At 38.5% G+C, this 12,516-nt stretch overlaps 1 protein-coding gene across 2 annotated transcripts in view; it reads left to right on the top strand.

Annotated features, from left to right (window-relative positions):
• The first annotated feature begins 5,454 nt into the window (after window positions 1-5,454).
• Window positions 5,455-12,516, top strand: part of DNAAF4 (dynein axonemal assembly factor 4) — a 96,793-nt gene continuing 89,731 nt past the window's right edge. For both annotated transcript variants that reach the window (XM_027840879.1, XM_027840880.1), the window contains exons 1-2: window positions 5,455-5,599; window positions 6,558-6,705. In XM_027840879.1, the coding sequence (XP_027696680.1) occupies window positions 5,474-5,599; window positions 6,558-6,705 (274 nt within the window). In that variant the 5' untranslated portion in view covers window positions 5,455-5,473. The remainder of the gene's footprint in view (window positions 5,600-6,557; window positions 6,706-12,516) is intronic.

Here is a 12,516-nt window from a genome sequence, read left to right as displayed (position 1 = left end):
CCATTTCTTATGGCACAATAGTATTCCATTATATTCATATACTATATGTTGTTTAGCTATTCCTCAATTTATGGATAATTCCTTATTTTCCAGTTCTTTGCCACTAGAAAAAGGGTTATAAGTACTTTTGAATTTATGGATAATTTTCCTCTTTCTTTCATTACTTACACCTAATAGTGATTGTTGTTTGTCCTTCATTTTTTCAAGAGGACCAATCATGGGGTTATGTCTTGACTCCCATTCATTGGATTTAGTGAGATATAATTACACAGTTGTCAGCCTTACTCTCTCTTCCAGAGTCTTTGAAGTCTGGTGGTAAGACAAAAGGCAGAGTGACTTGTGATGGCCCAAGATGCAGTGGATGACCTTGGCATCTTCAATGTCCGACCAAGCTCTAAGTGCTCCACAGTGCCAGCTTTAGTCACCTTCATGGCCACTGGAACAAATTGTTCTTATCTGCCCATTCCATTGGGAGAAGTCTTCACATGCTTGGGGTAGGGCTTTGAGGCCCTTCTGTTACCTTCAACCTGGTTTAGCCTATCTGCCCAGACAGTTTACCTAGGTATGGCTGCTGCTTATGCTATAGCTTCTTGGGTTCACAGGTGAGAGGTGAGTGCCAGGTGGACACTAAAGATGGATGAGCCATCCTGAAAAAAGATTTAGCAAGCCCTCACACCAGAGGTGCTAGTCCTTCTTGAATATCTCATATTGGCCTACACAGGACTACACAGATATTGGCCACTGGGTCAAAGGGAATGCACAATGCAGTGACTTTTTGGGCATAGTTCCAAATTGTTTTCTAGAATGGTTGGACCAGTTCACATCTCCACCAACAGTTCATTAATGTGCTCTGTTTTCCTGAAGCCCCTCCAATATTTGTCATTTTCCTTGTGTGTCAATTTTGCCAATCTGATGGGCATAAGGTAGAACCTCAGAGTTATTTTAATTTGCATTTCTCTAATTATTAGTGACTTGGAACATTTTTTTTTCATATAGCTATTGATAGCTTCAATTTCTTCCTTTTGAAAACTGCCTGTTCATATTCTTCAATTACTTATCAATTGGGGAATAACATCTTTTCTTATAAATTTGAATCAGTTTCTTACGTATTTTGGATATGAGACCTTGGGGAAAATTGATGCAAATATTTTTTCCTAGTTAACTGTTTCCCTTCTAATTTTAGCTTCATTGGTTTTGCTTATGCAAAAGTTTTAAAATTTTATTTGATAAAATTACCCATTTTATCTTAAGCAGTCTTCTCTATACTTTGTTTGGATATGAACTCCTTATCTGTAGATTAAAAATAATTTCCTCAGAATCATACAGTTTCAGAGATGGAAGAGATTATAGTGGCATTAATGAGTATCTGAACAAGAATCCCATCTACTTGTCTGGTGATCATTCAGCTTTTATTGAATATCTCTAACATAGGAGAAGTTTTTGGGTTTTTAACCATCTTTACCAGACTGATAGGTGTGAGGCAGAAATTCAGAGCTGTTTTAAATGACTATTTCTCTTATTCTTAGTAATTTGGAGCATTTTATATGGTTGTTGGCAGTCTATATTTCTTCTTTTAAGAACTGCTTGTTCATATGTTTTGTTCATTTATTTATTGAGAACACTATGCACAGCCACTTCTCTGTCAATCCACCAATACCATCAAAATACTCATAAGGGGTTTCTTTGTCTAATAAATTCTAGATATATTATGCCTACAGATTTTCCTTGATCTACTAATTTAGGAACTCTGTCAGAAACATAAATGAGATTAGTCTGCTTTACATGTTCTTGATCACACTATGCTTGTTCTTAGCTATCGCAGCTTTCCTTTGTAAATTCTCAGAAACTATCCATTTAATAATAATCTACAGTTTTGCCTGGAATTAGCCAATCATTTGAAGATGCCACATTATTCCTCCCTCTTTTTTTTGAAAGTTGGCTTATTCATCCATCTCTAGTCCTTTGGTACCATTCTTCCATTCTTAATACTAAAATGGAAGAATGGTCTATTTCTGTAGTCCAAAAATTTTAGAGATTACCTGTGGCCAATAAGACAAATTTTAAAACTCAGTCTAGCTTTTAAAGTTCTCCATAACTTGTTTCCATTCTTCCTTCACACTACTGCCCTTCATATGTTCCTCTATGTTCTTACCAAACTGGACTACTAACTATTCATGATATCATCTTGCCATCCCCCACCTCTAAGTATGCAAGCCATCATCTACACTTGTTAAAAATCCTTTGCTTCCTTTAAGGGTCAACTCAGGCACCATTTCCATTTAGCCTTCCCAAAATTATTTTTAAGACAAAGTTTGTTTTAATAATGAAATATTTATTAACAAATTAAAAAAACTACATTGGGAAACTGGGAGCCTTTTTGAACTGGGGTAAAGGTACAAGAGCTAGAGTCTACTGTGGAGGTGCACAAGCCTGTTTTTAATAAAATCTTCCAGGGAGTCACTGTAGTGGGGAAGGGGTAGTAGTATGCAGTGAGAAACAGTATCTGGTAGGGGGAAAAGTGCTGAATTTGGAGTCAAGAAACCCTGGGTAGAAATCTTGGCTCTGCTTTTTATAACCTATATGAACTTAGGCAAGCCTGTTTCCTGTCTATGAAATAAGGCAGTTGAGATAGATGATTTCTTAAGATCTCTTCCAGCTTTTTAATTCTATCTTGATCCCTTACATGTTCTTTCCTTATTCATGCTTTTCTCTAGCTGATTATCTCTTCTGCCTTTACTCTACTCTGCTTTCTAGTAAGGATACTTTGTGTTCATGTTAAGCACCTAAAGAGTGGAAGCTGTGTGCTCCCCATGTAGGTTACGTATGCCCATACTGGATATCTAAGTATATAGACAAGTGGCTTGAGGAGAAGCATCGAGATATCTCTGGAATCTTGCCTACCTCTCTCTTAGGGTGACTGCAATTCTTGCTTTGTGGGGTACAAGGGGTCCCCCCCCATGAAGCTGGCTGCTCTATTCTACTTTGAAAGAAGGGTTACCAGAGTAGAGTTAAATCTATCTGCCTTGCTAAATATTCCTGTTTTAGAGGCACAGTTGGTTAAGAAAAGGAAGCCTCTAGCTTCCTGGCTCCTATCTCTTAAGGGGAAGGGAGTACCAAGTATCATCAGCTTGGTTTCTTCCTGTCAAATACTGATTACACAAATGATTATCATAAATAGTGAATAGCAAGTAAATCCATTTATATAAGCAAAAAAAAAAGAAAGAAAAAAGAAAAGAAAGAAGGAAAGAAAAGGAAAAAACCAGAGCTATACAGATCTGATCATACTAGAAAATAAAATAAATAATTTCTCCCTCAGGGAACAAGACATCTCAGCTCAACCAAGAAAAAGATCCCATCCTCAATGAAGGGGAATTTCCCCAAAGTCTCTAGGAATGCAAAGTGGACATCAGGGACATGCTGAGGAGCTGGCTTCCCCTTATATGTCTTCTTTCTTCTCCTTGGTGTTGTTCCTAAAGATACTCTCAAAAAAGAGTGAAGAAAGAATTTCTCTACTCTCTCAAGTTGTCACATCATTTCCATTCCCCACGAAGTCAGGCATTCAGGATCACTGTCAGCATTCTCTCAACAATTAGCAGAGCCTCATGCAAAATTCTCCAGGCTTTGGCTGGAAATTCTGGTTACAACAGTAAGAAATGTGTCATTGTTTCTGTCTCTATTGCTAGTATTTCCTTGGCAAAGTCTTCTATGCAGTAGGTGTCTTACTGTTTGTAAAGAGCATAGAATTGTATATCCAACCGGGATTGTCCTGGTCACAGAATTCACTACCTAAATTAGGGGTTCTTAACCTTTTTTTGTTATGGATTCCTTTGCCAGTATGGTGAAGGTCATTTTCTTTCTCAGAATATTTGTTGCCTACATTGATATTGGAAGAAAATGCTGAATTCAGTTACATACTAGTGAAAATAGACATGTATTTTTTTTTCCAATTCAAGTTCACAGATTCCCCGAACTCTAGTCAGGGAGAGACTATCCCTGGTAGTCTATTGCTGGGATTGTAAACAAAAGCATTGGTAGAATTTGCCAGTCCCTAGCCTCTGCTGGCAGAGGCTTAGAGAAACCCAGAGTCACTTCTATGCTGCCATGAAGAACTGAAGGATTTTTGTTTTATGAAAGAAAACAGAAAACAGTTCTTAAAAGAAGTCAGGACTTGGCTTGTAATAGATAAGCAGATGAGTGCTTCCTATGGCACACACAGGATATTTAAAGACCTAGAAGGCCTGGATCGTCTATGGAAGACTTATGGAAAGGCATACAGTTCTGCAAAGGCTGAGACAATCACAACGAGATCATAGATACCAACAATAGCCATCTTTGACGTGGTGCTTCAAAGTTGGCAAAGTATTTTACAAACATTATCTTATTCTCACAACAATGCTTGAAGGTAGAACCCCCCATTTTGCAGAATGGGAAACAGGCAGACAGAGGTTAAGTAACTTATCCAAGGTCATACAGCTAGTAAATATCTAAGGCTGCATTTGAACTCAGGTCTTTAGGTCACCGGATTATTGCTCTATCCATTGCCCATCTATTGAAGCATTTTAATATTTTAAATATCAGACCTTTAACTGCTTCATTTTTCAGGCTTCACATTTTACAGAAACTTTTGACTCCTCAGAATCATACAAATCCACTGCTAAGCGGGGCCTTAACACTCCAACTTTTTTCATTTTACATTTCAGGAAATGGAGGCTGAGAATTTAACGATTCTCCAAAATGCTGATCAACACGTCCTTTCGGGCTCCCCCACTGCAAGATTTCCGTGTTTGGAACGTATATTGATGGCCATAACAAGAGGGAGATGGCAGGCATGCGGGGGCTCGCTTTTGCTTCCCTCGCAGGTGTTGTAGGTTTCTTTCTCCCTCCCCCCCCTCCCCCCTCCGCCCCTCCCCCCTCCGCCTCCTCCTCCAGGTACCACGTGTAATAACAGGCCCTCAATTGGAGTAGTGGTCGGCGCAAGGCCGCGCAGACTCAGTGCGCGCAGGTCGCCACACAAACCGAGCCCTTCACCAACTACGTGGCCCGACCTCCCCCTCCCCCGTCGGGGATGTACAACAGATTAGGCGCCCCGCTCCCTCCCCGCGGCTGCGCAGTGAGCCTTCTCATTTAAAAAAGAAAACAAAGCAACAAAAAAAACCATTTTGATCTCCAGTCTCCGTGCTTTACGCGCTAGCGCTAGCCTCTAGATAAGCCTCACGCGACCCAGGCCTGGCCAAAAAAAAAAAAAACAAATGCGAGGTCTGAGCATGCGTCTGGGAAGGAGGGGCGGGAAGGGACTCCGAATCATAGGACATTGGCTTCTCAGGCCCCCTCCTCTTCCCTTCCACCAGGAGGACCTAGCCAGCCCTTCTTGCCCCGGAAGAGCTTTGGGAAAGGTCGGGCTTCCTTAGCAACCGAAGGGAGCGCGGCTAGCAACGCGTTGCTGGTAAGCTTTCCTTGAGGGCGGCCGCTGAAGATGCCGCCCCTGCAAATACGGGACTACAGCTGGCAGCAGACCGAGTCCGCCGTGTACCTCTCTTTGCCACTCCGAGGCGTCCGGCCTGGGAACGCCGACATCTTCTGCACGGAAAATTACCTCAAGGTGGGCTCCTTGCCTAGAGCCCATGAGGCGCCCCGGTCTGCCCATTCTTGCTCCATCCTGCCCACTCTTCCCTGTTTCTTGGTGACTTGTCACCTGTTCCAGGACTGAAGCCGATGGGCAGCCTTGGGCACACGTGCAATATGGGGATTCGGTTCCTTATAGTTCTGAATTTTTTTTTTATCTTTTTGATATTTAGATGGATCCAAATTCAGATAAAGCCACCCAGCATCTGTAACCAAATAGCATCAGATTCACGACTGAAAGGGCTTCAAAGAGAAACAGGAATAAACAAAACATGTCCAAAGATCATAGATCTAGAGCTGGCAGGAACCCTCAAAGGCCATCTAGACCATCTCCTTAATTTTACAAATGAGGAAACTGAGACCAGAGAAGTTAAATGACTTGGCCAAGGTCTTACTGCTAGCGTGTCGAAGAACTAGATTCGAATTCAACTTCTTGACACTAAATCGAGGGCTCTTTCTGCTGTGCTGAGGCAGCTAGTGATAGAGTGGTTAAACAGGTAGGCCTGGAGTCAAGAAGACTTGTATTCAAATATGGCCTCAGACATTAACTAGCTATGTGACCCGGGTTAAGACAATAAACTTAATCTGCCACAGTTTCTTCATCTGTAGAATGGGGATAATAATAGCACCTACCTCACAGAGTTGTTGTGAGAATCAAATTAGATATTTGTAAAAAGTATAAATACTTTTATACTTTTTAATTAATTAATTTAATTAATCACTTTTTAAATTTAAATAGTAGGCACTATTTAAATGCTTGTTCCTTCCCTGTCCTATACCAATAGTTTGTTTTTAATCTAATACAGCCTGAAATAATTTTAGGTATGTTTTATCACAATTATTATTTTCTCTCTTCCTAGTTTTTATTTCTTTTAGTAACTTGTTTTAAACCACACATTTATATTAATTTATCTCTTTTTTCCCCTTTTGGATAGGTCAATTATCCTCCATTTTTATTTGAAGCATTTCTCTATGCTCCCATAGATGATATTAACAGCAAAGCCAAAATTGGGAATGATACCATTGTTTTCACATTGTTTAAAAAAGAAATTGGAATGTGGGAGGCCCTTTCTTTGGCAAATGGTAAGTCATTGATTACAAAATAGACACTCATTTACCCTTTTCCATTTTTTCCTCTATGTTCCTCTTGAAAATAACCACAGTACTTCCAGGGGAGGAAAGTATATGAAGGCTTAAATCAGACAATACTTCACCAGATGCCTGCTTCCCTAATTTCCCCGAAGTCTCAGTCCTCAGTTCCCTCAATCCTACCATCAGGAAGAAGCTTTTCCCAGTCCTCTTTAATATTAGTGCCTTCCTTCTGTGACTACCCTCAATTTATCATGTATAGATATATGTACAAAAATATTTTGTATATATAATACAGATTTTCTTTGTACGTAGTCATTGGTATGCTGTTTTCCCTATTAGATTATGAGCTGTTTAAGAGCAGGGACTGTTTTTTGCCTTTCTTTGCATCAGAAGAAGAAGAGGAAGACTTTTAAAAATACTACTTATGAAGATGGGAATATGATACACAGTGAAGGATAAAGAGAGTTTAATAAATTAAAAGAAAACTTTCTGGACAAAGGGAGGAAGTAATCACTGTACTCAAAATTGTCCCATTCAGGAAATAGGATTGGAAAACTATTTGTAACCAGTACAGCTAAGAATAATAGTGTTCTGAATGAATAAATGCATATGACATGTTGAATGTGTGCAGTGTTTAAAAATCTTCCTGGTTCAACACAATGCAGAGAAAAACCTAGTTTTCCTTGACATCAACGTTAGGTTCAACGTTAGGTTCTTAATGATGATACTAGATCTATTGCCTTTAGAATACAATATAAATTCCTTCATTTGGTGTTTTAAGTCTTTCCCAACCCTGGTACCAGCCAATGTTCCTAGACTGTGTATATATAACTCCCCTCACAACTCTCATCTAACCAGTTTGACCTGTACTTTGACGTGTACACTCCCTGTCCCACCTTTGTTCAGGGTCTCAATTTTGCCTAGAAAGCCTCTATCTCTTGGAACTCCTGGCTTCCTTCAAGGCTTAACTCAAGTGCTACCTTCTTCAGAGGTCTTTCCTAATTCCCCCAGTCATTAGTGACAACCTCCCTTTCCCCTATCATTGTGTATTTATTTTTTTTTGTAATTTTTTTTATTTTAAACTGAAATACAAAATGAGAAAAGGAAAAAAAAAATTGCCATGTACACAGCAGACCATAAGAGAGGATTCAATATAAAACAATAAATTTCCATTTCAGGAAAACCTATATAATAAATACTATACATTGTTTTCAAAACTGCCCAGCTTTTCTTTGCTTCCTTGTTGGTTTTCTTTTGTTCTCTGCTGTGCATTTTTTACTTTATTTTTTCCCTCCCCCTGCCAAAGAAGGCTACAATTAAGTATGGATATATATGTGTGTGTGTATGTGTATATATCTATATATATCTATAAACATACATACACATGTACACTCATACACATATATGTAAGACTGAACTATGCTTATTTCCTCTTATCATCTATTTCTCTGAAGATAGATAGAATCTTCCTTCATAAGTCCAAGTCTTTCCATGTTTCTCTAAATCACCCAGCTCCCTATACCACAGCAATATTCCAACCCAATCACATCCTATCTGAGAGATTGTCAATGAAAGTTTTCCCCCAATTTTCTGCATACTTTCTGTTCTTGGCTACATAGGTTTTATTTTGTATACATCTTAATTTCCTTATCTGTAAACATGTATCTCTACTTCCTCCCTATCCCCATTCCTCAGTAGAAACTTTAAGGGCAGAGACTGTCACTTTTGTATTTCTTTTCCCAACATTTACCTGATTACATGGTATTTATTAAACACTTACTAGGGACCACATAGTAGGCACTTAAAAATTGATTGATTTTATTTACTTCTCTCATATTGCCAATGGGAGGAGATATATAATTTTGTTGTTATGGTGATGCCAAGTATTCCTACTATTTTACCCTCAGAGTTTCTTCTAGTATGATAATTCTGTTTATATCTCCTCCCCCCCTCCACAAAAGACCTTTTACTATTTCTTATTTCTATGTGGTTCTAACTGCAGGATAGGCTATACCTGGCATAGGCAAACAGGCTTCCTTGTTCTAAAAAGCAACTCATGAGGAACAGAGTTCAAATAACTTTGTACATAGACTTTCAGTATTTGGAAGCAAGCTCTGGATCCAGGTGAAAATAACATCTTGTAGTTAAAATAAGCTAAGCACTTTGTGAGGTGTCAGGTGGTCCATTGCTGTGCAAAAATTCTGAGTGTCTTTAGAAAGGATAGTAAAAACAGATCAGAAAACACCCTAACTTTGCAAAAATTTCTTGTTAACATCTGTAGTATCATGTTTAATTTTGATTGCTGTACCTCAAGAAATAATATGAAGGCTATAAAAAGTCTGATTTGATCATTGAAATATCAAGGAAATTATGAACTTAAGGGGGGGGGGAAGGATTCCTCAGTCTGGAAACATGAAGACCAATAGGAAATAAGATTTAACTTTACGAAAGTATAAAGATTATAGTTTTGATGAATACACATTTGTTCACCAAGTCATTAAACCTTTAGAATATAATCTCTGAGGCTTAAAAGACAAAGCAGTGTTTTTTGTTGTTATTGAGTCATAGAACTTCTTCATAGAGTAGTTTGTGAATTTACAATGATTTTCACAGAAGGTGATATAGCCCCTCATCCACCCAAAAAATGAATTTAATAAAACTTTAGATAAATTAACTTCCCATTTAGAGAATCTAGTCCATATCCCTTTCTCTACACCAAGTTTCCATTAAGGTAAGTTAGGTGTATTTGGGTTTTTCTCTGGTATTTTGGAATTGATATCATGGAAAGCATCTACCCCTTTTCACAAAATAACACTTTTATATTACTGTCAAAACAAGGATGGAGTTGAACCATTTTTCCCCCTACCAGTACAGGATAGTGCCTTCTCTGCAACTTTCAGTCTTAGATAGATTCCTAAAGAGATTAAGTAACTGACACCTGTGTCAGGTAACCAGTATGTCTCAGAGCAAGGACTGCCAAGATGGTGGATTGTTATCTGCGTGATCTGGTGTGGTTTTTCATGTTTTTAATTCTAAGAAGTATTCTATAAAATGCTTTCCTTTGAAATATTGTTATTTACAGACTTACTCCAAATTCTTTTATAAGGTGATATTGACCTTTCAAATTAGAAGAATAATTTCCCCAACTGTCTTCTTCAAGTTTTCATGATAATTAAGGAAAAATAGGCTTATTTCTTACTCTAGATGCCAAAAAATATTGGTATCATTTAGGAAGAACCTACATGGACAGCCTTTTTGGCACACAGCTTGAATTTTCTAAGGTGTTTGTGTCATAGTGATTAAGATGTCTTTTCCAAAAATCTCTTGAGAATGATTTCCAAATACATCTATTCACTTATAATGGAACTTAACTTGAATTAAAGGAGAGACCTTATGGCTCTTTGTGACTGAGTTATTATCAGAGTGAGATTTAGAACTTCTGTCCTAATTTGTAAAGTTTTGAGGCAACCACTTTGTCTTTCTTTGGGGCTAGGTTTACCTATAGACAGTCTTTTACTGTTGTAATTTTGGCTTTACAGAAAGGACCCCTTTACTCCAATATATCTCTATTATCAGTCTATCGCAATGACATACTATCCTGCTAGCTCCAATTCTTTAGATTAATAAGCATCCTCTTTTGAAATGAAAATGTTCCTACTGGGTGAATGGAGGGGAGGGAATGGTTAAACAAATTAAATTACTCATTTATTAGCAAGAATTTATCAGCTCTCTTTGATCCCTATGGCAGCAGCTGGGAGAAGAAAACTGCAGCAAACACGAGCTAGTCAAGATATCTCTTGTTTAAAATGCAGTGAGCAGAGGGAATAGTTACCAAGGGAGTAGTATTTACTGAGAGCAAGACTAAGGGTAGTGTGGGTAAAAGCAGAAGAGGATTATTCCTGTAATAGCTGCAGAAGGGATAAAGCAATGCATTCAGCTGCTGCTGTGAGGGCAGAACTGGTATGTGTATGTGTAGAGGGAGCAGCCATTCTCTACCACTGCTTGGAAAGGACAAGCACGGTAGGCAGGAATGTTATATCACTGGGGACAACTATTTCCTGTCATTTCCTAACACTACTCATTAAGAGCAGGGCTATTAAAGTCACTTTCAGAGTAAGAACTGATACAGGTGATTGTTTAGTCAGATTAGTTTTGAGGAAGCCAAATAAGCAGTAGACTTAACAGCTTAGGAAATTGGAAAAGGGTCAAGGATCCAGCCAGAAAATTCCTATACCAGTAGTGATCTTGATGGTCTGTCTTTACTTATACTTGTATGTGAGTTGATACAATTCTTAGAAATTATAGCCTGTGGTGTTAGAATGCAAGGGGATGGTGTTTAGTATTTGTGTTTGGGAAAGTGCTGGAGTGTAATTTGATTTATCTTGTCTGCCTATAAGATCAAGCCAGCTTTTGACTATAACTTCTTGGATCATAAGAAGAAACTGCAATGCAGATTTGTCCCTGAGCATGGCTAGTGCATGTTCAGGATGTGTTAGGCTGAGGTTTTATAAGGGTCACCATAAGGTTCTGTATTGAACCACAGCGGTAGTCCTTGATAGCCTAATAATTAAGCACAGGGTACTAAAGGAATGGGGAGGCTAAGTGGCACAGTGGTTGGAGTGCTGGGTCTGGAGTCAGGAAGATGAGTCTTCCTGAGTTCAAATCTGGTCTCTGTGTGACCCCAGACAAGTCACTTAACCCTGTTTGCTTCAGTTCCTCATCTGTAAAATAAACTGGAGAAGAAAATGGCAAACCACTCCAGTATTTTTGCCAAGAAAACCCCAAATGGGGCCACAAAGAGTTGAACATGACTGAAAACAACTGAACAACAATTAAAGGAATGAGAGTTTGGGTTGTAGGAAGGGAAAGTAGAATAATTTTTGAAATATGGGCCCACTACCCAGAGAGGGCAGGCTTGGGTTTGGTGTCATAGAGGGCAACATGAGGGCACTGCAGAGGAATCTTGGAGAAGTGTACCAAAAGTATTAATAGTTATAAATATTTATTTATCATATCAAAATTTAAAAATCTCTTCACAGAAAGGATAAGTATTAGCATTCCTATTTTAAAGATGAGGAAACTAAGCCTCCTAGAGCTGAAATAATTTCTATCCAGAATCACAGCTAAGACTTGAACCTAGGTATTTTCCACTGCTCTTTTTATTCCTGTATGCTGTCTCTTTAATGAGGAATGCAGGAAGAGATACAGAAAGGAAGGTAAGAGAACTCCTTAAATACACATACTTTCTGCTTCAAAATTTTGGGTGGCCCTATGCTGCTTTCATATATTTATCATTATTTGTTATGATTATTATTACCATTAATATAAGAATCCTACCTTGAACTATCAGTTCTCTAGTAGTTGTTTTTATATTAACTTTACTCAATCATTCAGGATATAGATGCAGAGTAAGTAATGATTTAATTTGATTTTTATCGCCTGTCAACAGCAATCACAACTACACAAAACTTACATGAAAACTAGATTATAAGAGAAATGAATATGCATATGGAACCCAAAGAGTTCACAATCTATACAGAAATTTGTATTTTTATAACAGGAGGACAATGGAATGAGATACCAGAAATCTCCACCTAAAGGGGCATGGCATGGGAGGGGGAACAGTGCAGTAAAAGTGGGAAGAGGACAAAACCCCTCCTGAAAGAGAGGAGCAAGGCAATGGCAAAAACTGAATTCTTTTCCATTTGAAACTGCTAGACCGGGGTGGGGAACCTGCAGTCTCGAGGTCACATGTGGCCTTGTAGGTCCTCAATTGCAGCCCATTGATTGAATCCAAACTTC

The sequence above is a fragment of the Vombatus ursinus genome, unplaced genomic scaffold (assembly GCF_900497805.2).
Source record: "Vombatus ursinus unplaced genomic scaffold, bare-nosed wombat genome assembly UNPS02014848.1, whole genome shotgun sequence".
Lineage (NCBI taxonomy): Eukaryota > Metazoa > Chordata > Mammalia > Diprotodontia > Vombatidae > Vombatus > Vombatus ursinus.
Note: the sequence above shows the minus strand (reverse complement) of the source record. Positions and strands in the feature narration are given on the sequence as shown.